Source organism: Myodes glareolus, chromosome X (assembly GCF_982192425.1).
Source record: "Myodes glareolus chromosome X, mMyoGla1.1, whole genome shotgun sequence".
In the NCBI taxonomy this organism is placed as follows: Eukaryota; Metazoa; Chordata; class Mammalia; order Rodentia; family Cricetidae; genus Myodes; species Myodes glareolus.
In genome coordinates this window covers 114,363,413-114,388,753 of record NC_142053.1, presented here as the reverse complement: position 1 = coordinate 114,388,753, position 25,341 = coordinate 114,363,413, and the positions used below count along the sequence as shown (strand labels likewise).

Genomic DNA, 25,341 nt, shown 5'->3' with positions numbered 1-25,341 from the left:
GTAAAAACATTTGAGACCCACTCTCTGACAAGTTTCAATTATTCAGCTGTTTGTTTTTTGAGATGGGAATCTCATATATTTTAGGCTGGCCTTGAATTCACTATTCAGCCAAGGATGACCCTGAACTCCTGATCCTTCTGCCTCCATCTCTCAAGTGCTGAGATTGTAGTTGAGTGTGGCTGTACGTGTATCCAGTTTCATGGGTGTGTGTGTGTGAGACAGGAGTTTACTTGTGGGCTTGCTGGCTTTCAGTCTAGCTCCAAATCCCGTGACAGATCCTGTCTCAAAGGGATAAAGTGAATAATAGAACAGGGTGCCTGGTGTCCTTTTCTAGTGTCTGCATGTTCATGAATGTGTACACACACACACACACACACACACACACACACACACACACACACCACCCTTGCCCTGGTAGAGCCTAGAGCAATGGAATTTTGTGGCTGACAGAATCCTAACAGTGTTGATCAGAGGGGGAATGTAGATGAACTTTGGTGATGTGAGGATCAGATCAGCATAGGAAGAGAGGTCAAAAAAGGATTTTCACCCCACTCCCCATTTTTTGAGACAAGGTTGCTATGTGCTGGCTGTGATTCTGGAACAACTCTTTTGCTTCTGCCTCTTGAGTGCTGGGATTACAGGTATGAGTCACCATGTCCTACTTCATTTTTTCCCGTTTTGAAGATTAAACTTGAAACAGTTTTCTCATCTATAGCAGTAATAGAACATATCTGTTCTATGTGTGGCCCTGCTCTTACCTTGCTTGCTGTGCAAGCCTCTACTTTGTGTCTGCCACTCCCTTGCAGAGGGTGTCTACCTCATGTTAAAGCAGGCTTATGCTACTTTACGATTTTCTGGGGGAATAGTACTGGGAATGGAACCTAGATCACCATGCTTGTGAAGCAAATGTTCTTCCACTGAGTTCATAGCTCTAGTTAAGTCTGTGACTCTTGATACCTTTCTTCTTTCTTTCTGACCTTGGATTGGCTACTTAGCATGGTACCCAAGGACTTCCATGATCTGAAGCCGAGGTGCCCTCTTTATTCCAAATACCTGACTTTTCCCGAAGGACAGACCATGTGTGTTACAGGAACAGCCTTTTAAATTGGTTGTGAAGCGTTTACCTGGGGGTTCGTTCTTTTCTCTCTCTCCTTGTATTATTTGTGCATGTGCCACTGTTTGCATATAGAGGCCAGAAGACAACTTTGTGGAGTTGATTCTCGCCTTTATCTTGACATGGGTTTTGGGGATTGAATCCAAGTTGTTAGGCTTGTGCAGCAAGTACCTTTGCCCACTGAACCATCTCACTGATTTTCCTGGTTTAAATGCTCACTGCTACCTGTATACTCCTCTCAAGGCATCAGGGCACTAGGTACAAAACCCAAAACCAGTGGAAATGCTGCTTTTCCTGTTCATCCTTTCCTTGATTATCACAGACTTAGGACCTCAGGGGTCTGGAAGTTAGTATCTTTCATAGTTGTTTGCCCATAATAGATATTTTGTACATTTAGATTAACAAATTCTTATTTTTGGTGATGCTGGGGATTGAACCCATAATTTTGGTCATGGCAGGCGAGCACTATATGGTGAACCATGCTCCATCCCCCTTCCCTTCTTTGAAACAGGGTTCCATGTATACTACCACCAGGTTGATGTCAAACTTGCTACATATCTGAGAATGATGAACTCCTACTTCCCAAATGCTAAGATTACAGGCATGAGTCACTATGTCTGTTTTCTGCTTTGTATATTTGGAGTTGAAAAAACGTGTTCGCTCTTCGAAGGGCTAATTGACACCTAGAACATAGGCTAAAGTAGGAGCTATATTGGCCTAGAAAATAAAAAAATGGCACGACAAATAAACTTCACACTGTAGACTACTGATGGCTGGCAGTTATGATGGTGTGTGTTAATGTTCAGCTTGGCAGGATCTGGAATCAGGTAGAAGACAATTACCCCAGGCACACCTGTAAGGGATTATTTAACTGCTGGGTATGTCTGTGAAGGATTATTTAGACTAGGTTAATTGAAGAAGGAAGAACCACTATAAATATGGGTGGTACTTACCATTCTGCAGGCTGTGGTCCCAGACTGAATAAAAAGGAGAAGGCAAGCTGAGCATTGGCATTCATTGCTGTCTGCTTCTTGACTGTGGATGAAATGTCAACTGCTGCCCCAAACTCTAGTTTCTAGGATTTCCTTGCAATTATGGACCATACCCTTGAAATGTGACCCTTTCTTAAGTTTATTTGTCAGTGTAACATGAAGGGGCCTGCTTGTTGGGGTTTAGCTCCTGCCCAGTTCCCTACAGCCAGAAAGCCCCAAAGAAAATCACCAGAGGACTCCATAAGTTATAAAACTGATTGGCCATTAGCTCAGGCTACTTATTAGCTCTTGTAGCTTATATTAACCCATTATTCTTATCTATGTTAGCCACATGGCTCAGTACCTTTCTCAGCAGGGCTGCTCACATCTTGCTTCTTCGATGATCTGGGCAGAACTGCAGAGGGAGCTTCCTGCTTCCCAGAATACTCCTGTTCTCATCGCCCCACATCTACTTCCTGTCTGGTTGACCCACCTATACTTCCTACCTGGCCAATCAGTGTTTATTTAAAATATGATTGACAGAATACTGACAATTCTACCACACCATGTCGGGGTATTTTGTCACAGCATGAGGAAAAGTAACTAAGACAGAAATGAAGCTATTAAAAATCTTAAATACTAGAACTTCTAGTTCAACAGCTTTAAAACCTAATTCAGCTGGGTGTTGTGGCACATGCCTGTAATCCTAACACTGGGAAGGCAAAGGTGGAAGGGTTTATGCGAAGTTTGAGAGTAGCTGATCTACATAATGAGTTTCAGTACTAAGACTATATCAGAATCATGATTGATCCTACTTATCCCAGGAACAAAATCTGGTTGAACAAAATAGAGAAAGCTCATCTCACCCTAGAGGCTTGGTAGACTGTCTACAGTGTCCACACCTGGTGCTCACAGTCTCAGAAACAAACCAGAAAGAGCCGGTGCTAACGAAGAAAGGAAAGAATGTCTTTTACAAACCAGTAGTCAGTAATAAACTTGATGGTAAAATCATTCAGAGTTCCACTAAAACCAGCGTCAGGCCTGTGGGTGTGACTTAGTGGTACAACATGCTTTCCTAGTATGTGAAATGCTCGCAGTTCTGTCCCGAGCTTCTGTGCTGCTACAAAATCTTCTGCCATTGCTGTGATAAAACGCTGCAACCAAAGCTAACCGGGGGTGGGTTGAGGCTTATTTTACCTCGACTATCATCCAGGGACATTAGTCAGGAACTCAAGGTAGGAACCTGGATGCAGAAACTAAGGCAGAGGCTGCAGAAGAGAAACGTTGCTTACTGGCTTGCTTCCCAAGGCTGGTTCAGCATACTTTCTTATACAATCTAGGACCACCTGCCCAGGCATAGCAACACTCACAATGGTTTGGGTCCTCCCAAATCAGTCACTAATGAAGAAAATGACCCACAGGCTTGTTTACAGGCTAATCTGGTGGGGGCATTTTCTCAATTGGATTCTCTTTTTCTAAATGACTCTAGCTTGTGTCAAATTGACATAAAACTAGCCTAAATGACTCTAACTGTGTCAAGTTGACATAAAACTAGCCAGTACAGCTACATACCCAGACATGCTGCTCTATTTCTTGGTGGAAGGATTAGAAATTACTTTTTTAGAATTTTATTGTTATTATTACTCTTATTGGTTTTTTTTTTTTTGAGACAGGATTTTGCTTTGTAACTTCTTTTTTTTTTTGGTTTTTTTGAGACAGGGTTTCTCTGTAGCTTTGGAGCCTGTCCTGAAACTAGCTCTTGTAGACCAGGCTGGCCTCGAACTCACAGAGATCCACCTGCCTCTACCTCCCGAGTGCTAGGGTTAAAGGCGTGTGCTACCACTGCCCGGCTTGCTTTGTAACTTTGACCGTTCTGAAACTCGCTCTGTAGTTCAGGTTGTCCTTGAACTCGCAGAGGTCCACTTACTTATGCCTCCTGAGTGCTGGTGTGTACACTACCACCTCTGGGCTCCTAATCACAGTTTTTTTACCCCCTCCCCCTAATCACAACTTTCAAGACTTTTCTTCGATGACTTTTTTTCTAGGCTATTTTTTTTAAAAACTGTTGTTTGCTTTTTTATCTACTTTCTTCTGCTGCTTCATTTTTGATCAATCAATCAACATCCAATCAGTTAGTCTACCTCCATATCTACGTACCTGTTGCGTTTATGTATGTGGGGTCAGTAGTCTGTTCCCTCACTCTACCATATGGATTCTTGGGATTGAACCCAGGTCATCAGGCTTGGCTGCAAGTATTTCCACTAGTTGCTTAAGTTTTTGAATACACAATACAGGTTTCAGTGATCTGACTATTGGAGAAACTTCCATAATCATAAATATATAATTTATAATCATAAAAATGATTATAAATTATAAATTATAAAGTATACTCTACTTGTCATACTCTGATTGTTGGAAGGATGGAGGGCAGAGAGACTTATCATGAAAATCAATAACTCAGCAATTAAAAATTATTCTCTTCTAATTGAAAGGTATTGTTTTTAAACATTTACTTATTGTGTGTGTGTGCTCTCAGGCATATCCCATGACATAGGTGAAGGTCAGAGGACAACTTGCAGAAGTTCTCTTTCTACCATGTGGGTCCTAGGGGGTCAGACTTGGGGCATCAGGGCTTAACAACCTTGATCGGCTGAGCAATCTCATCAGCTCCCTCATTTTTCTTTTATAGTTCAAAAGTCCAAATAAACTAAGATAGCAAGTGAGAAGAAGACTTTTCATCCCTGCCTCCATCTGCCCAGTCTCTCCTAATGTGTAATGTCTTGGTTGCTTTTCTCTGTGTTGAGACTAGTACATGACAAGAAGCAACATTAAGGGAATTAGGGTATATGTTGCTTTACAGTTTGAGGGGGGTACATTCCATCAAGTCAGGAAGCCATGAACGTGTGAGCAGTAGGTGTGGAAATATGAGTAGAAGACATCTAGTCACATTGCTTTCTCAGGAAGCAGGGAGTGTAAATTTCTAGTGTGTACGTCAGGTTTCTTTTGTTTGTTTTGCTGGAGTCAAGGTTTTGCTGTTGCTAGTTGACCTCACCTCTAGATCCTTCTAACTGCTGGGATTAAAGGTGTGTACCACCAGCTGAGATTCTATATTTTAGCACATATCCAAGCAGAACTGAATATGTTTCCCCCCTCTTCCACCAAGTCATAAAGCTCTACTCATTTTGTCCCTGGTTCCATGTGACCACCCATACTGTATGTTGTTAACAGATCTTTATACAAATTTAGGCTTCCAGGGTAAAGGCGTTTGCCACTGAACTCCAGAGATGACCTTGACCCTGTCTAGCCTGTGTCCTCCTACCCTTTCTCTAGAGGTACAGACTAGGTAGGTGTGGGGTTCACTGGTCACCTCAGGACTTCTAAGGATATGACTGCGCTAATTTGATAGACATACCCAGCTTACACTTGTATGGTACACACACTGTATTCACAGACATTGCTTTGGAGGTTAGAAGACAACCTTGAGTGTTCCTCAGGTTTGTCCACTTAGTTTTTGGTGACACAGGGTCTCTCATTAGTCTCTCATTAACTCACCAAGTAGGCTAGTCCTGCTGGCTAGTGATTCCCAGTAATCTACCTCTCTGCCTCCCCAGCAGGAGTCTTGGAGGAGGGAGCTACTTGGTCCTGTCTGCCCGGCTGGCTTAGACCTGAAATAATCACACAGAAACCATATTATTTAAATCATTGCTTGGCTCCTTAGCTCTAGCTTCTTATCGGCTAACTGTTACATATTAATTTAACCCATTTCTATTAATCTGTATATCACCACGAGGTTGTGGCCTACTAGCAAAGTTTCAGCACGTCTATCTCTGGTGATGGCTCCATGACATTTCTCTGACTCTGCCTTTTTTTCTCACAGCATACAGCTTAACTTTCCCTTCCTATCTAAGTTGTGTCTTGCCATAGGTCCAAAGAAGTTTCTTTATTCATTAATGGTAATCACAGCACACAGAGGGGATTCCCACATTACCTCCCCTTTTCTATTTAAATAAAAAGGAAAATTTTAACTTTAACATAGTAAAATTACTTATAACAAAACAAGTATCAAATAGGAATTACAGTTACAATATTTATATCTACTTTATCCTTTATCATAACTAAGGAAAACTATGACTATAACTATAAATTCTTCCACTCTATCAAAGACTCCAGAAGGATATAACATTACCTAAGTAAACAGGAAATGCATTGTAAGCAATTTCCAAAATTTTAGAATTGACAGAGATATTTCCCTGCCCAGACAGTCACCCAAAGTTCTTCTGTACCATTGGGGCACCCATCTTCAGCCTATAGGCCCACAGTATCTAGCAGGCTTTTCCATGAAGCAGGAAATTTCAAAGACAGTTCTGCCTATATTGGCAGTTTGTCAGTCACTTTCTTCTGTGTCCGGCAGAATGTCTGGCAGACTCTTTCATGAAGCAGGAACCCCGAAGGACTATCTCACCTTTAGGCAAGCTCAGCAGTCATTTCTTTGTGGGTCCTGCATGTCCAGTCAAGCAGTCCAGGCAAAAGCAGTTTTTTGCCCAAATGGCTAGCAAACTGTATAAGGAGCCTTTTCAATGCCCATATTCCTCTCAAAGTAATTGGTGTTGTCAGGAGCAAATGTGTCTCATTGTCATGAAAAATCCTAAGTTATTAAAACATTTTAAATGCCATATTCTGAAGGTCTCTGGAATATTTGAAGAATACCTAACTAACTGAAATATATCTCTATACATCTAGAAAATCTAACATGATTACAAGCTTAACTATTATAGATGAGTATCTATTAACTTGTATTTCTTAATTATATATTACATTTTAAAATGAGCTACACAAACATAATACCTTAATGAAGATCAGAAGTACATATACATATGACAAAATTGACCTTAAATTTGCATCAATAAACCAAGATCCATACAAATGCAAATCTCTACAGCATATCTATATCATAGCCCCCTTTAAATATAAGCAAACATTTATAGACAATATTTGGGAATATGGACATAGTTTTTTCCATACTTCTTCCTGCTGATTGGGGGTTCTGTTAATCATGTCTTTTATGGTGTATTCTGTGTGCTGGGTTAATCTCAGTCAGCAGTTAGGCAAAGTAATATTTTGAGAGGTGCTCAAGGCAACTTTTGACGGAGTCTTATTCCATCAAACCATACCAGTTTGGAAGCAATCCACAGGTTCTCATCCTCTGTGGAAACAAGAGAAGAAATTCTTTTCCAAAGCAATATATCCTTAGACTCAAATTTTGAAATCAAGATGCCTTTATGTTGGTTTAACTTAGCAGTCCGTACAATGAAATATCTCTCTGTATTTAGCTCCTTCACAGTCAAAAAGTTAAAAGATAGCACAATAATATACATAATCCAAACTCTCTGTGAATTTTCTATTTTTACATGGCTTATTTTTCTTTACTCTTTTAAAACTATGAGTATCTGTACTCTGTCTCTTTAAAGACTTTACCCTTTTTTAAAAGCATTAACTTTATTTTATGACTCTATAGTCTTTTTCTTCTCTCTTTAAAGCCTACGTATATTTATCCAACAATATGACTCATCTGGATTTGTCTTTATTGCATAACTGTAATTCTTTACTGTCCAGGAATGCTTTTTAAAATGCTAAGCACTGTTTAAAAAACTTAAGCTGTGGCATTACTAGGTCAAATACGGTACTATCTGCTTGCCCCGCCCAGTCCAACATGGTGGAAGTCCATTCACCACCTCTGCAAGCTGTGCACATTGCCCCAGTTTTAGGCATACAACCAGTCCATGTTGCCACTAATAAAGCTGCAGCAGTCTGCTCACAAAACCCACTCAAATGTTCTGTAGCCAGACCTCCTGCCTGAAGGAGTCAGAGTTTGGGCTGGCAGGATGATCCAGAAAGCCAGTATTTCAAAATAGCATGGCTTTTTTTCTTTTGGTATGGCTGAGTCAGGAAAACCTCTGTTAAAGGAGCTGTGGCATTCTGCTAGCAAACAGCAGGAAGCTGTGTTAAACTCTGTATTTTTGTGTCTAGAATCCCTTTTTAAATTCTCTCAGGTTTTAACATGGATTTAGTCCACCATGTTGGTGTGCCAGTCTGTTGCAGGAGAGACCGCTTGTTTGGTTTCCAGCTGCCCAGCTAGCTTAGACCCAAAATAATCACACAGAAACTGTATCATCTAAAACCCTGCTTGACCCATTAATTCTACCTTCTTATTGGCCAACTCTTATATATTAATTTAACCCATCTCCATTAATCTATGTAGCGCCACGTAACAGTGGCTTACAGACAAAGTTTTGGCATGTCTGACTCTGGCAGCAACTTCATTGCATCTCTCTGACTCCACCTTTCTCCCAGCATACAGCCTAACTTTCTCTGCCTACCTATAGGTCCAAAGCAGTTTCTTTATTCATTAATGGTAATCAGAGCACACAGAGGGGACTCCCGCAACACAGGAGTATTACAAGTGTGTCCCTAATTTAGCTTCTTTTGAACATGAGTTCGGGGGATCAAACTCCCATCCTTGTGTTTGCAAAGCAAGCTCTCTACTGACTGAGCTGTTGGAGCCCCCAAACCTAACATTTTCAAGTTTGTTGGGTTAACCCTTCACTGGAGTCAAGGGCTATTCTTTGCAAGCAGTGGTTCTTAGCTTAGGGTATGGTAATATAGAGGTCCATGTAGTTGGAAACCATTCATTATCACTATTGCTACATTTTGAAGTGGAAAATGATTACATACCTTTCTGGTATCAGCTACAGAAAGTATAGCATGCCATTGTAGCCCTTACAGTGTGAGTTAAAAATAAATATTGAAGAATATTAGTTAGAACATTGTTTTTCAGAACCAAGGCCTTAGGCTGACCTACTTGAGGTCATTCCTGCAGTGATGAACCCTGTGCCTTTTGCTCTTGTGTTCCTTTTATTCCCTGAGGGGTCATTTGTTTCAGAGGCATAGTAAGTATTGGGCCATGTCCTATAGACAAGTGTCTGCTTTTGAAGTGTGTTCCTTGCTAGCCATTGAACAGAACGAAATAAGAATTGAGATTAGAAATGATGCCAGCACTTAGAGCAAAGAAAAATTATTATTATTATTATGATTATTATTCCTTTTAAGTCCTTGATAGCATTTTTTTAATGTTGTTTGGCAACATTGTAGAAGTAGTCTAGAGGTTTTTTTCTTTTAGATTCATGTATTATTTTAAAATTTGTTTTTATTTTGTTTTATGTCTGTGGGTGTTTTGCATGCATGTATATTTATCAGTCACCACTGTGTGCTGGTGCTCAAACAGGACAGAAAATGGTGTCAGATTCCTTGAAACTGGAGTTACAGGGTGTTGTAAGCTGCTGTGTGGGTGCTGGGACTCTAAACCTGGACTTCTGGAAGAATAGCCAGTGCTCTTAACTGCTAAGCAATCTCTTTAGCCTCTATTTTTTATTTTTAATTATATTTATGTGTATGTGTCTTATGTGTGGGTGCGTGCACATGTGTACATGTTTGGGAGGAGGCTAAGAGAGGGCATTGAATCCCTCAGAGCTAGAATTACAAGTAGTTGTGAGCCACCTGCTGTGGGTGCTGGAAACTTGTGTCCACTGCAAGAGCAATGTGCACTCTTTTTTTGTTTTTGAAACAGGGTTTCTCTTTGTAAATCTGTCTGTCCGGGAACTCACTCTGTGGAACAGGCTGTTCATGAACTCACAAAGATCCGCCTGCCTCTGGGATTAAGGGTGTGTGCCACCACCACCCAGCAGTAATATATTCTCTTAACCACTGACCCATCTCTTTAGGCTCTCTGAGATTTTTACCGTGTAGCTCTAGATGGCCCAGTTCTTGCTGTGTAGACAAGGCTGATCTCAGACCCACAGAGAGATCCACCTACCTGTGCATCCAGTGCTGGGACTGAAGGCATGTGCTACTACATGTATCATTTACCCTACTTTTACTTTGTTGGTGCTACAGATAGAACCTAGGGTCTTATACATGGTAGGCTAACAGTCTCTAATAGTCTGTATTACATTCATATCCCCACTTTTTACTATATTTATGTGTAGAATAAAGTTTTTTTATCTTTTAATATGTGTGAGGTTTTTTTGCCTGCATGTATATATGCGTACTACCGTGTTTGCCCGGTACCCACAGGCACAAGAGAGGGTGTTGGATACCCTGCAACTGGAGTTACAGATTGCTGTGAGCCACCATGTGGATGCTGGAAACCAATCCTGGTCCTCTGCAAGAGCAGCAAGTACTCTTAACCCCTAAGTTATCTCCAGCCCCATGTGTATTTTTTAGAAAAAGTAAAAATCTATTGACTATTTATATACATTGTATGTATGCATATGACATTGTGTCTTGTTCATACAACCCTCCAAGTCTCATCAGAACCTCTCCCCATCCCAACATGTTTCCTTCCCACCATGTCCATATACATACATACATACATACATATATATATATATATATATTCATTAAATCTAATTTGAACCACCCACATGTGCCCAGCCTCATTTTAATGTCTTTTTGTAAGGGGCTATGGAGATGGCTCAGAGGTTAAAAGTACTTGCTGCTCTTGGAGAGGAGCCAGGTCCAGTTCTGCCTACCTTCATAGCAGTTCATTTCTGTCTATAGCTCTAGTTTCAGGTGATCTGAAACTCTCTTCTGTCCTCCACAGGCATGGTATGAAGGTGGTGCACATATATACATGCAGGCAAATACACAAAATAAAATTTAAAAATCTTAAAAAATCCATAACAAAATTTTTTGTGAGACAGCGTGTCATGTAGCCCAGGCTAGCCTTAAGTTCTACGTAACTGGGTATGACCTTGAACTCAATCCTTTTGCCTCTACCTCCCAAATGCTAATATGTAAGCATGAGCCACCATACTTGGCAATATATATCTAAAATTTCTTTTAAAATTTAAAAAAAAATGCTGAGTGTAATGTTTCACGCCTTTAATCCCAGCACTCAGGCAGATCTCTGTCAGTTCAAGGCCAGTCTGGTCTACAAAGTGAGTTCCAGGACAGGCTCCCAAGCTACAGAGAAACCCTGTCTCAAAAAACCAAAACCAAAAAAAAAAAATTCCTTGATGGTTCCATCCATGTATATGGTAATTTCTAGTCCCATTATTCTGTCTCTCCCACATCCTTCTCCCCCAGAAACTCATCTTTCCAATATCCCCTTCTAATTTCAAGTCTTATTTTGCTGTGTATGATCTCTCATGTTTAAGTAGAGTCTGGTGACTTTTCTTTTTAATCTCAAAAGTAGGTGAGTCAGGCAACAAGATGGCTCAGGAAGGAAAAGGCACTAAGCACCCAGTCTGACAACCAGAGTTTGGTCCCCCAGTCACACATGGTAGGAGAGAACCTTCTCTCCATGTTATCTTCTGACCTCCACCCATGTATTGTGACCTGCTGGTGCATGAACTTGCTCATACGTACATGTGAGCAATAAACACACGCTAAATAAATAAATGTAAAACAAATAAAAAATTCAGAAAAATAAAGTAGGTGCATCAGGCTAAGGTTACTCTAAAATCTAAGTAATCTAGAGTCAGTACTTGACAAGAGAGACATGTCTCAGAATTTGCTTTATTAATAGTATATTGGTCTGACAGCTAGATCTTTATGATTGTGAAGGATTTGATCAGTAGGTGGTGATGGTGCTCTTTAATGGCTTCTTCATGTTGAGATCTTTTTGATCAATGCTTGAAATTCTTCGAAACTGACTTCTCCATCGCCATTCTTATCCAGCTCTTTAAACAGACTGTCTAGAGTACTCGAATCCTGGTTTTAGATAAAAAGAATGGGATAGGGGAAGGAAGAAAATTTAGATAGGATATTGAAACACATCTCTGAAATTAGAGGAACTGTATTTTCCTTCCAAGAAGGCAGCCTAGGTTTCAGTCACATGGCACTGGTAATGTGATAACAGGTGTAGTGAAGCCTGCTTCAGCTGTAACAGTGGTTTTATGTTGCATAACTGGGTTCTGTCTTTCTTTTTTATTTTATTTATCTTTGAGACAGGGCCTCATTATGACCTGAAACCCACTATGCAGATCAGACTAGCCTTGAACTCAACAGAGATCCACCTGCCTCCAGAGTTCTGAGATTAAATGAGTGAGTGTACCATAATACTTGTCCCTTCCCCATTTAAAAAATACTGTGTGTGTGTGCGCGTGCGCGTATGCGCACATCTATCTGTGTGCATGTAAATGTAAGTGCAGCTGCCCTTAGAGGCCATTAAATGGCATCAGATCCTTTGAAGCTACAGGTGGTTGTGAGTTACTGGTGGACACGAGTGCTGGGATCTGAATCTAGGTTTTTTGGAAAGAGCATCATGTGTTCTTAACCAGAGCAATCTCTCCAGCCCCCTGGCTCTTTATAACACTATATAGTACATTTATTATTATTAAAAGTCATCATTTGCATTTTGATGTAATTTATAAGATCTAAACTTTTTTGTTTTCAAGGCAGGGTTTGTCAGTGTAACCCTGGCTATCCTGGAAGAGATCTTAACTTCTTTAGGCCTCTAAAAAGTTCTTCAAATTAGACCTGATAGCTCAAGCCTGTAATCCCAAACCTGGGTTCTCTGCAGCAATAGTAGATGCTCCAAACTGCTGAACCATCTTTCTCGTCCCTCATCTAGCTATTTTTATGTGAACAGTTGAGGAGTGTTAAGTAGATATTCTTTACTATGCAACAAATCTCCAAATGCATGTCTGAGGTCTTGGGTTCAAGTCCCAGCAACACACACACACACAAAGTTATTGTGATCTATAAGAAAATTAGGAAATACCAGATTATAATGTTAGTTTTTTCAGCTTTGTGTGTGTGCGGTCTAAAAACAAGTCATGTGGATTGGGGCTGTAGCTCCGTGATAGAGCACCTGTTTAGTCTTTGCTAGGTCCTCGGTTACATGTGGCCATATCCCCACAGGGTTGTGGGCAGTATTTCTGAGGCAGCCCTCAGCCCTAGGCACTCAGCTGTGTTCTCCCACCCCCAGGGGCAGCGGCCTCTGGGCTGCTCAGGTATGCACTCACCTTCAGGATACTGGGGAATTCTGACTGAATCAGTAGCTTCAGCTCCTCCTTTGATAGCTGGTTTGGATCGCCTTCTTTGGCTGCATATTTTTCAAAAATGCTCTTTATTTCTTCAGGAGACTTCTTGATACTCATTCTGCTGTCCTATAAATTGGGAAGAAAGTAGATTTACCAAAAAGCTAAAGTGCCAAGTGCTGCCAACAGGTTTTTACTCCCCTCCCTCTTTATTGGGAAAGACAAGGGGGAGAAAAGGGAAAAGGGAGAGGAGAAGAGAGGTAGATGAGAAAAACATTATTGGCTCCTAAAGTATTTTAAAAATAATCAAGTTAGGAGCTAGGGAACATAGCTGTTAGTAGAGCGCTTGCTTAGGCTGCTGGAAGCCCTGGGTTCTATCCCCAGCACTCCAAAAGCCAGTGAGCATGTTAAGATCACACTGAGCTGCTTACCAGTCAGAGCAAGCACTGGAAGAGTCGAAGAGCAGCAGGCGATAAGCTGATGAAGTGTCGAGGAGGAGCGCCTTTATATAGTCTTTACAGACACATCACCTGATTATGACATTCCCCTTTGTTTACTGTTTAAGGGTAATGATTAATGGGTTCTGAAACCAAGTGTAAGACTCTCAATTAAGGGCGAGCTCCAGTAAAGAACTGCTACTTCAACAGTTGCTTAATGGTTCAGAGTCCTAAGAGTAAAACCTGGATTTTCTTTTCCTTCGAATACTTTTCCCTCCAATATAGAATTTTGTTCTGCTCTCAGCTCACATTTCTGAAAGCAATGACACTGCAGATTTAGGCTTGAGAAATTTTTTTCCTGTGGAGAAAAAAATTCTGTCACAGAGGGACAGTATTACACGGCTTTTAAAAATATAGAATTGGGCAGTAGTAGCCCCTGCCTTTAATCCCAGGACCCAGGAGGCAGAAACAGGTGGATCTCTGTGAGTTTGAAGTCATCCTGGTCTACAGAGTGAGTTCCAGGACAGCTAGGGCTACATAGAGAAACCCTATCTCAAACCTCACCCTCTAAAAAAGGGGAAGGTAGATAAAAATTTCTGATTTTATTTGGCAAAGCAGTATTTTTGAGTAACTTTCCATTTTCTTTCTTTTTGACTATTGTTCCTATCTGTACTTTTTAAAATTTCTGAATACTTACATCCCCCCTTCTCTCCCTCCTTTTTTCTCCCTTCCTCCCTTCTTTTCTTTCCCTCCCTCACTTCTGGCTACCCTGGAGTTTGCTTTACAGATCAAGCTAGCCTTGAACTTATAGAGATCTGCCTCCTGCCTCCTGTGTTGGAATTAACAGTGTATGCCACTATTCTTGGAGATATTTCTCCTGTTTGTAACAAAATATATTTTGCTAAATCATTCTAAAACTTGTGAAAACACTCAGCTCACACTTAAACATTTGGAACTATTTCAGAAGTTTTGAAATAGCCAGAATTTGAAATTAGAGATAAATTTGATTTTTTTTTCTGGAAAGAGACCCATAAAATAGCTAGGACATTTCTTGGGGACAGTACTCTAATGCTGATTATAAGTCACAGGTAGGGGATTTCAGACTGATTTCAAAAGCCCTTCAACAGCTTTTAAACATTTGGACATTTAAAAATTTTCCTGACCTGCAGTATAGCACCTACAATTTCAGGTTTGAAATACTGGACTGTACTTTGCCCACATGTTTTTCACCTCGAAAACTCTAGGATCTTATTTACATTGGAGAACAAATGTGAAATGTTGTGATGTTGCTTACACGATTCTGGTCATTTCTGAGCACTTACCATTCTATGGGTTTTGGGTGTGTTATTGCAGTTTATATGGTTCTAGTACAGACTTACGTATTAACCCACTTATTGGAGTTACTGGCATTGTAGGTTAGCCTGTCAGTAGGTAGGTAGGTAGGTAGGTAGGTAGGTAGGTAGGTCTGTCTATTGTGTGTGTGTGTGTGTGTGTACATATGTGTGTATGTGTATGAGTGTATGAGTGTGGTGTATACATATGTACACATGTGTATAGTTGTGTGGGGTGTCAGGAGTCTTGCTCTATCCATCTTCCACCTTATTCCCTTGAGATAGGGTCTGTCATGGAACCTGAGCTAGGTTGGTAGTCAGCAAGGCCAGTGAGCCCCTTCTCTGCTCCCCACCCCAATAGTGCTGGCATTACAGGCACACACACAGCCAGCCCTGACCTATTCCATGGGTGTTGGGATCCATTCTCAGATCCTCATGCTTATGCACAGGTGCTCTTATGCACTGAGTTGTATCTCCAAACTCCTGATTTATTTGTTTATTTTTGGAGCCAGGGTCTCTCATGAGGCCCAGTCTGACCAAGGATAACCTTGAATTCCTGATCCTTCTGCCTCTACCCCAGCAGTGCTGGGATTGCAGGGGTAGGCTACCATGTCCAGCTGGCATTGTTTTTATTTGATGATTTTACACAATAATATTCTGATTTTGGCAATGTTTTTTTCAAAGGTTTTAGAAAATTTCCAGTGTTTTTGTTTGCTTGTTTTGTGTGTAAGTTGTAGTCTACTAGGAGGAAGTGAGCTTTTGTGACTAATCATAGTAAGAACTATAGTTTTTCCTCCAATGTCTTTTGTTGTTGCTCTTGGTTTTTGAGGTGGGCTCTCTTTATTTATCCCAGCTCACAATGTAGTTCAGGCTATCCTTGAACTTCTTCCTGGCCCTTCTATCTCAGTCCTCCTGACGGACTGCCTCACTCCAACATCTTTAAGGTTTTTATTTCGTTTTGTTTTACATCTAAAGCAAAGTGGCAAGAACAATACAGAACTCTACCTTTTGATTAGACTCTACCTGTAACCATTTCCACATGTGCTTTTTCTGGCCAATAGTTTCCTCCTCATCAATTCTCTGAGAAGAGTTGTGGAATCTCACTGGTTTTTTAAGGACAAGAACTTTTTTTCTGTAGACCCTCAGTGATGTTATCACAGTATATTTCAATCTCCTCAATTGCTTTCTCAAATGATCATTTTGAAGCTAAAACGGAGAGGAGTTGGTGTGATATTTCTTGCGCCTATATTGAAAAAAAAAGATTTTAATCACTACATATAATCTAAATATCAGTAGATTATATGACAGATTTTTATATAGCATACTTACTTCATATCATATGGAATATATGATTTGTAAAAGTATAACAAATACATAATGCACAAAATCCACGTCTAGTTTATGTGATGCGGGGATGGAACCCAGGGCTTCATGCATGCCAAGCAAGCACTCTACCACCTAAGCTGCATACCCAGCCCAGAGGACTTTTCTTCTTTAGGCATCTATGCTGTTGACTTTGAGCAGAATAACATGGTCACAGAAGCTGCAGGCACTCAGAGTCTTCCTGAGGGGGTAAAAAAAAATTCTGTCCAAAGATCAAGCAATTGAACAGAGAGGCGCTACTTAACCTTTGCCTCTCCATTTTTCCATTACCAACCTTGTACCTGTCATTCTTTCCATTTCTCTCATTTCTAAGCACACTCTTCTGAACACACCCTGCATTTATGGCATGTTTCCATACATTGTTAGTTAATGTTTCATGAGACTATTGGTGGATTTCGTGTTTCTGACTTCTGGGTTACCAGGGTACTAAGATAAAAATAAAAGGAAGACAAGAGAGCTATCACTGGAAGATATGAGCCTGCAAAGGTATGAGAAGAAGCACAAGGTATTTTTCAAGTTCTGTTAGCATTTGCTACAAGCCCGAGCTCGGACAGGCAGCATTAGGTCACTTTCAGCAGAGATTTTCCCTTGAAATGAGATGTGTAGCCTAAATGACTTTTGGCCTATGTGCTGCACGCCTGTAATCCTAGCACTTGGGAGGTGGAGGAAGGAGAATCTGAAGTTTAAGGTCCTTCTCTGCTAGGTATAGGGAGTTTGAGGCCAGCCTGGGCTACAGGAGACCTTGTCTTAAAAAAAAAAAAACCAAGCTCGTTTCGTATTACTAATTGTATTACTGTTACTAATGACCAACTCCCCACAAAACAAGGTGGACGTGAAATGCAATTGTATGTTATCTTTGACTTTGAAATTTAACATACCTGAACTCATCCTTTCTAAGGAACTAAATTTTAGTTATTTAAAAGGATAACTTAATTTTAGTTGTCCCTAAAAGTGACAGCATACCTATTCCCCTTACTTGACTTTTATGTGGTACCTGTCTTCCCTGGACCATCAGAGTTCATTTTCTTTTTTACTTCCAGCCTTTGCCTGGGGTGTGCAAGTCCTGCCTGTGCTAGTCTTTAGTCCCCAGAGGCCTCCGTATAGGAGCCAGTGCTTACTGAGGGCTTTTGTTTTGTTTTGCTTTTATACTATGGACAGTCAACTTCTGCAGCCTCCTGAAATCATTGTAGCAACGCTATGAAATAGGTACTATTCCCTTTGGTCTATATATAGATTACAGAATGGGCAGCATTGGATTCCTGTTGCTGCTTTAATAAGTTCTTACCAACTCAGTACCTGGAACACTCCCTTTTTTACTTGTAAGTCAGATGTTTAAAGTGGTTGATAGGATGTGTTCATTCTGAAGTTACAGGCGAGACTGCTTGGTTTTTCGCCTTCTAGAGGCCGCTTGTTCATAGATATCCCTTCCTTCCTGAAAGCCAGCAGCTTAACATTGTCCAGTCTGTCTGCAGTGTCCTCTTTGCTACTATTTCTCCTTCCTCTCTCAAGGTCCTGCATGATTATGTGGGTTTACCCTCATAATCCAGAATAAACATCTCTATTGGGTGAATTCCTTAGAAATGAGGAGTGCAGCCTGCCTCTCTTCTCCCCAGACCTTCTGTCTTGTCATGACGCAGCAAGAAAGCCCCCTTCCACCTCTAATAACTTTAACATAATCACGTTTGTAAATTCTGACGTCATAAAAGGTCCACAGGTTCTTAGGTTCTAAGAACCAGAATGTGAACATCTTTGAAGGGGCATGGGACATGAATTACCAATGTGTAGATGATTTATTTGGTAAGGAGAGCATACTCATTGTGCTCTCAAATCATGGGCTCTTGCGGTGAAGTATAGAGAAGGCCTCTTTAGAAATGTAATGAAAAAGTGGCCTGTGTATGGGAGTATGGTGGGGGAGTGGGGAGTAGGAAGTGGAGGAGCCATTAGCATTGGACTTGCCTAGCTGAGGTAGAAAGTACTGGTTTGAATCTATCAGGAGAGTCCAGCTAACTAGGGTCATGCATAAGGTGAGACCTGAGGGCCACTCAGGAGGGGTCTACTTTGATATGTAGTGACACAGACTACTGGAGCAAGTAACAAGGCATGTTAGGTAACATGGTAATGACATAAAGCTGTTCATAATTATGCACATCTTCAACATGACTCATAAAGAATCCAAATCAGAGTAAGTCTTAAAAAGAGAGAACCCCCCCCCCCCAAACCTTGGGACTGTAGGAGAGGAACAAACTGGGGAGTCTTTTTTTTTTAAATTATGAAAGTTGGGCCTTTACCTTAGGCTTGTTTTTAGCTAGCCCTTATGATTTAAGTTAACCCATATTTTCTTTTTTTATTGCTTTATAAATAATACCATTCAAAATTTCCACTTCCTCCCCTCCTCCCATTTCCCTCCCACTGCTCCTCCACTCCCCCTTCCCCCTCCCCCTACAGTCCTAAGAGAGGGGAGGGTACCCTTCCCTGTGGGAAGTCAAGGCCCTCCTGCCTCCATCCAGGCTTAGGAAGCTGTGCATCCAAATAGATTAGGATCCCAAACAGCCAGTACATGCAGTAGAGACAAATCCCAGTGCCATTATCATTGGCTTCTCATTCGGCCCCAATTGTCAACCACATTCAGAAGGTCCAATTTGATCACATGCTCATTCAGTCCCAGTCCAGCTGGGCTTTGGTGAGCTCCCATTAGATCAGGCACACTGTCTCAGTGGGTGGACCAACCCCTCACGGTCCTGACTTCCTTGCTCATCTTCTCCCTCCTTCTGCTCTTCAACTGGACCTTGGGAGCTCAGTCCAGTGCTCCAATGTGGGTCTCTGTCTCTATCTTCATCTGTCACTGGACGAAAAGTTCTATGGTGATATTCAAGATAGTTATCAGTCTGACTATAGGACAAGGCCAGTTCAGGCACCCTCTCTTCCACTGCCCAAGGACCTAGCTGGGGACATCCCCATGGACACCTGGGAACCCCTCTAGAGCCAAGTCTCTTGCCAACCCCAAAATGGCTCTTTTAATTAAGATATCTTCTTCCTTGCTCCCATATCCGTCCTTCCTCCTTCTCAACCATCCCACTTCCCCAAGCTCTCACTGGGGAGTCTTTGTAAAGAGTACTTGAGAAACACACTAGAAAGCTTGGGCAAATCATTAGAAATGGGGCTAGGGATATAGCTCAGAGGTAGGGTGTTTACCTACTGTGTATGGAGCTTTAGATTTAATTACTAGTCCTGTATAAAGAAAACAACAATAGAAAGAAGGGCTGACAACATGCCTCAGCAGATAAAGGTGCTTGCTGCTAAGGGTGATGGCTTGAGTCCTGTCCCTGGTAGTTACATGGTGGAAGTTGTTCTCTGACCTCCCCACACACTCTGTGGCACACAAGCACCCCCCACACAAAAGCACACTTTAAAGAAATGTATTTTTTAATGAAGTAGAGGGTGGGAGGAAGAGGGTGGAAAGGGTCTTCTGGGAGTAGGTGCTCCTGTTTTGTCCAAGTGGAATATTCAGATAAGGAACCAGGATGCAGCGAGGGAGGCCCCATACACACTGCCATTAAGGAATTTTATTATTGATAAGAGACTCAGACTTCCACACACTTGGTTTAAGGTACCCTGGGACACTGAAGGATTTGAACTCATTACACTTTTACCTAGGTTGCAGACTATCTCAGTCAAGGTTAATTAGTGCCATAGTTATCCTGTGCGGTACTTTACATCTCGCAAAGATTTATAGCTTGTTGATTTTTTTTTTATTTTTTGTATGCTGTATGACTCTGTTCCAAGAAAGGACAGAACGGGGTGGGGGTCAGATCACAGCCAATAGTAGTGTCAAGGAAATAGTTTTTCAAAGGAAGAAGCTTTTCCCTTTCAGATGCAAAAACTGTGGTATTTTGGAAATGTTGGGGATAAATATAAAGGCACTCGGGGTTCACTAACCATGTGACAGTGATAAAATTAGCACGCCTCAAACCATGTTGCTCTCCTCTCTTAGACTTTTTGGGTCTTTTCGTTGCCTAATTAGGTTGTATAACCTGAGAGGCCATCACTCACCACCCCCCATCCCTTATTTTATCTTTTTTGAGACAGGGTCTCGTGTAGCTCAGGCAGGTCTTGAACTTGCTATGTAGCACAGACATGCCCTGCTTTATGTGGTGCTGGGCTTCAAACACTGAATCCTGCATGCTAGGCAAATAGTCTACCAACTGAGCCACATTCCAGACCCGAAGTACCATCCATCTTTAGAGCTTGTCATGTTGTCTGAGGACTGAGTCATTGTGTTCTCTATCCAGACGTCTCCTTCCATTGTGGCTTCTGCATGCTTGCTCCCCACTGATATCAATTTGTGTGTTTCTGGATGAGCCCTTCTGAACCAGGCCCAAAGAGACCTCTTCTGGTCCATCCCTCTCTGGTGACTCTCTTGCAGGTTCTCATTGTATTTTTCTCTTTTCCTTGCTGCTCTGGGTATCATCTGGACTTGGGATATGTTTCCCTTTCTCTCTCATCTCCAATATCTTTCTTCTCCACTAACTCCTGTGTTAGCTAGTACATCTTCTTTAGAGTATTTTTACATTTTCATACTTATATACAACATACCCTGATCATACATATCCAACCCAAATCTTCCTCCTCACCCACTGGACCCTCCCCATACTCCCCCTTCCCATCTTTATGTTCTCTTCTAGCTAGCACATTTTTTTTCACTTTTCAGTTTGTCATTTATTTTTTAATGTTGATTACAACTGTTTTTAATTTATTGAATTTAAAATTTACAATAAAATGAATTACAATATTTCCCAATTCCTTAAATGACTTTTAGGTTTTATGTTGGATTAGAAAGTCTCCCAATTTACTATATAAAAATATCCTAGCACATTTTTTAAAATGTGAATTTTTTTTCCTTTGAAAGCTTTATATAATATTTTTGATCATATTCTTTCCCCTCTACCAGTTCCTCTCAGATTCTCCCTCCCACGCAGATTTATGTTCTCTCTGAAACCAAAATAAACAAAAAGCACAGACACAAACATGAAGTCTATTTTATGTTGACCAACTACTCCTAAGTATGAGGCCTGCCCTGGAATATGGTTGATATTATCCGTGTCATTCCATTGAAGAAAATGGATTTCCCTTCTCCTAGTAGCTATCAATTGCAAATAGCTTCTTGGTTAGGGATGGGACTTTGTGTCCACTTTCCCTTCTCCAGGCTGGGGTTTTGTCTGCCTTGAATGTGCAGGTCTTGTGCATGCTGTCACAGTCCCTGTGAGGTCTTACGTGCATTAGCTCTGTTGTGCCTGGAAAATGCTGTTTCCTTGGAGTTGTCCACCACCTTTTGGCTCTTACACTCTTTCAGCCTCTTCTTCTCCAAAGTTCCTTGAGGGTTGACAGGAGGCGCATGATAAAAGCATCCCATTTGGGCTAAGCGCTGTAACAATGATTCTCAGCCTGTGGGTCATGACCCCTTTGGGTGTCAAACAAGCCTTTCATAGGGATCACCTAAGATCACTGGAAAACACAGATATCTCATTCTCTGCATATTGACAAGTTGTTGGTCTCTGTGTTAATTACCACCTACAGAAAGAAACTTCTTAGATGAAGGTTGAATGATGCTCTGATCTATGGGTATAGCAATATGTCATTCGAAATTGTTTTGTAGCCAGGTGGTGGTGATGCACACCTTTAATTCCAGCAGTGGGGAGGCTGAGGCAGACAGATCTCTGTGAATTCAGGGCCAGCTTGGTCTACAGAGCAAGTTCCAGGACGGCCAGGGCTACACAGAGAAACCCTGTCTTGAAAAACCAAAACTAACTAAATAAATATTTTTAAAAATTTTAAAAAGTTGTTTTGCTACTGTGTTTATTTAGCAGAAATGGTAGTATGTTTTCCTCTGGCCTATGGCCTGTCTAGTCCTAGGTTCTTGACTTCATTAAGTGTCAGGTATGGTTTCCATATCATAGAGTGAGCCATACGTCCAATAAAAAGTGATTGGTTACTCTTATAGCATTTGTGCCACTATTGCACCAGTGGGTATCTCTTGCAGGTAAGTGACACTATTGTAGCTCTTCTAGCTAGGACATTTTAAAAATTCATGTGTATGTGCCACAGTGCACCAGTATAGGTCAGAAGACAACTTGTGGGAATGGGTTTTCTCCTTCCATCGTGTGGGTTCTGGGAATTGAACTCAGATCCTTAGGCGAGTATTTTTATTCATTGAGGCATCTCACCAGCCTCTAACTAGAGGATCACCATAGCTCTTAAGCCTTAGGATTTCTTTGTATGTTATTTCAGGAGAAGGCCATAGTAACTATTTCTGAGCATGGCATGGACAGTGTGAACTAGTAGCCTTGTGAGACCTCAGTAATACATTTCACTCTGTGCCTTTAACTAGTTTCATTAAAATTGTACAATGGACAGAGTCAATTGTTCTAAAAGGTCTGTAATAAAAAGTCAGCAATCTTCAACCCTTTCTTTGATATCCTCAATTCTACTCCCTCAATCTCAGTTTTCTAAATCATTGTTACCACATTGTTCTTTTCAAATTTCCCTTGGTGCAGGAGGAATATTTAATACCATTACATGACCAATGCATTTGCTTAATCTCCATCCCCACCCTTACACTTCAGTTTGGGAAATGATTTTTGATCTGGGGGTATTTAGAAATTTCATACCAAATGAGCACAAAGACAACTTAAAATTTCTCTCTCTCTCTCTCTCTCTCTCTCTCTCTCTCTCTCTCTCTCTCTCTCTCTCCTCTCCCTCCCATCTCTATCTTTAAACTTTTTTCTCTTAAAATATTTTAAAATTTAGAGATAGACTCTCATTTATGTAGGCTTCTTGTTCTTTTTTTTAAAAATCCTCTTCTTTCCTTCCTTTCTTTTTTTTGCTTTCTTTTGTTTTGAAAGACAGGGTCTCTCTTGATAGCCTTGATTGTCCTGGAACTCACTATGTAGATCAGGCTGTGACCAGAATTTAAAGATCTGCCTACCTCTGCCTCATGAGTGCTAGAATTAAAGGTGTGTGCTACCACAACTGGCTCTTTTTCTTTTTTCTTTTGGTTGTTCAAGACAGGTTTCACTGTCTAGCCTTGACTGTCTCGGAACTTGCTCCATAGACCAGGCTGGCCTCAAACTCCCAGAGATCTGCCTGCCTCTGTCTCCTGAGTGCTGGGATTAAAGGCATACATCACCGCCACCCAGCCTCTTTGCCTTTTAAAAAATATTTAGTTATTTATATTTTATGTGTATGATTGTTTTGCCTGCTTGTATGCTTGTGCACCACATACATGCCTGATACCTTTAGAGGACTGAAGAAGGCATTGTATCTTCTGGAACTGGAGCCAAGGATGGCTGTGAGCTACCATGTGGGTGCTGGGAACAGAACCCAGGTCCTTTGCAAGAGTAACCAACACATGCTCCTAATTACTGATCTATTCTCCAACATTCAAGCATCCTGTTCTTGTTTTTTTTTTTTTACTTTGTTCGCAATAGTTCAGACCAATATACTCCTTGATTATCATAGTCACTGATAACAGAAGCAATTTACCTTCAAAGCCTCTAGGTAGTTGGACCTTATGTAGTAAAATAAACAAGGGTGAACTGATTGAAGAATCTTAGTGCACCTCTGACAAGAACCCAGGGAACTTTATTACCATAGTTGGAATGGTACTTGAATAGAACCTAAATGGAAACTGAGACTCTGAATAAAACTTCTTAGTCTGTAGCAGCTCCTGTGAACTTACCTGCCTTTTCTTAGAAAATACACACAAACATTTATATGCCTCTTGGCCTCCTAAACTGGGGGCTGCCTGCTCTCACTTCACTCAGAAATACTTAATCTAGCCCTCATTAGCCAGTCAAAGAAGATAAGGAAGCCATGTTAAGAGTTAAGGGAAATTCAGAAATCAAGCACTCATTTCAATGAGAGGTATAATCCATTTTTTCCCCAGTTCTTTCCTTCAGTGACTCTTGGAGCTTGCTTGGGTCCCAGGGTTCAGATGGCTCCAAATGTTTCCTGGGGCACTAATAAAATCAGGTATTTTCCTAGAAATTCTTCATTTGAGAAATTCCAGTTCTCAAGGATTCCTTTAGAGCTGTATGTGATTTTTAGGGTGTGTGGGGGAAGTGTAAACAATCTTCTATGAGAACCCTGAGTAATTTTATAAGAAGAGGTTGACTTACCCAACTGCAGTCTGATCTAACATCTTAAAACAACAACAACAACAAACATGACTGGGCGTGGTGGCACAGGCCTTTAATCCCAGCGTTCAGGAGGGAAAGGCAGACCAATTTCTGTGAGTTCAAGCCAGCCCGTTCTGTATAGTGAGTTCCAGAACAGCCAGAATTACATATTGAGACTCTGTCTCAAAAAAACCCCAAAACCAAGCCAAAACAAACCAAAAAACATGAAACAAAACAGTTAATCATAGTAAACAGAACCGAGGAAAAGGAATTACCAGGTTAATGAAAACAGATTTTATTCTTAAACATCTTTCTAAGTTTTTGTGGTGTGACTCAACAAATCTGAAATTATTTTCTTGGGGTTTGTTCGTTCTGTCCATTCCTTCCGTTTCTTTCTACTGTCTGGAAAGGCACACCGGTAAGGAAAAGTCACAACTGCGCTTCGCATACAGAAGCAGGCAGCAGACAACTGAGAGAAGGGCAGTGAGGACCAAAGGCCCTGTGCAAGGCCACAGACAGAAGCCTGGGGAGCTGAACTACTCGGCCATCTCAGAGTTTACAAGGGTTTCATTTAGAACAAGGTGGTCCAGAGGGGTTAATCAATAGGACTTGACAGATTGGATATGAAGAAAAGGGAGCGTTGCTAGATTTCTGACTCCCAGGATGTACAAGAATAGGGAGAGGAGAGGAAAAGAGAGGAGAGGGGAGAGGAGGGGAGGGGAGGGAGAGAGAATATGTATGTGTGTTTGGTATATATATGTGTTTGTGCAGGTGTGTGCCCATGTGCATACGCATGCGGAGGTCACAGATTGATGTCTGGTGTCTTTCTCAGTGGTTCTCTTTGTTTTTTGAGACGGGGTTACTCACTGAACTTTGAGCTAATTGATTT

The 25,341-nt window shown here is 41.1% G+C and overlaps 2 protein-coding genes across 6 annotated transcripts in view; one reads left to right on the top strand and one right to left on the bottom strand.

The window, feature by feature from the left end:
* Window positions 1–25,341, top strand: part of Ctps2 (CTP synthase 2) — a 127,483-nt gene that overhangs the window by 56,075 nt on the left and 46,067 nt on the right. The window lies entirely within an intron of this gene.
* Window positions 11,644–13,696, bottom strand: S100g (S100 calcium binding protein G). Its single transcript, XM_048440646.3, has 3 exons — window positions 13,559–13,696; window positions 13,113–13,256; window positions 11,644–11,856 (listed from the first exon to the last, which is right to left on the bottom strand). The coding sequence occupies exons 2-3, from the start codon at window positions 13,245–13,247 to the stop codon at window positions 11,752–11,754; spliced, it is 240 nt and encodes a 79-aa protein (XP_048296603.1). The 5' UTR covers window positions 13,248–13,256; window positions 13,559–13,696; the 3' UTR covers window positions 11,644–11,751.

What these genes read in the sequence shown, in the direction of transcription:
- S100g (XM_048440646.3), bottom strand. Translation starts at nt 13,247, where the DNA reads ATGAGTATCAAGAAGTCTCCTGAAGAAATAAAGAGCATTTTTGAAAAA. An exon ending in AATTCCCCAGTATCCTGAAG is followed by an intron (nt 11,857 to 13,112) that starts GTGAGTGCATAC and finishes ATCTAAAACCAG; the next exon opens with GATTCGAGTACTCTAGACAG.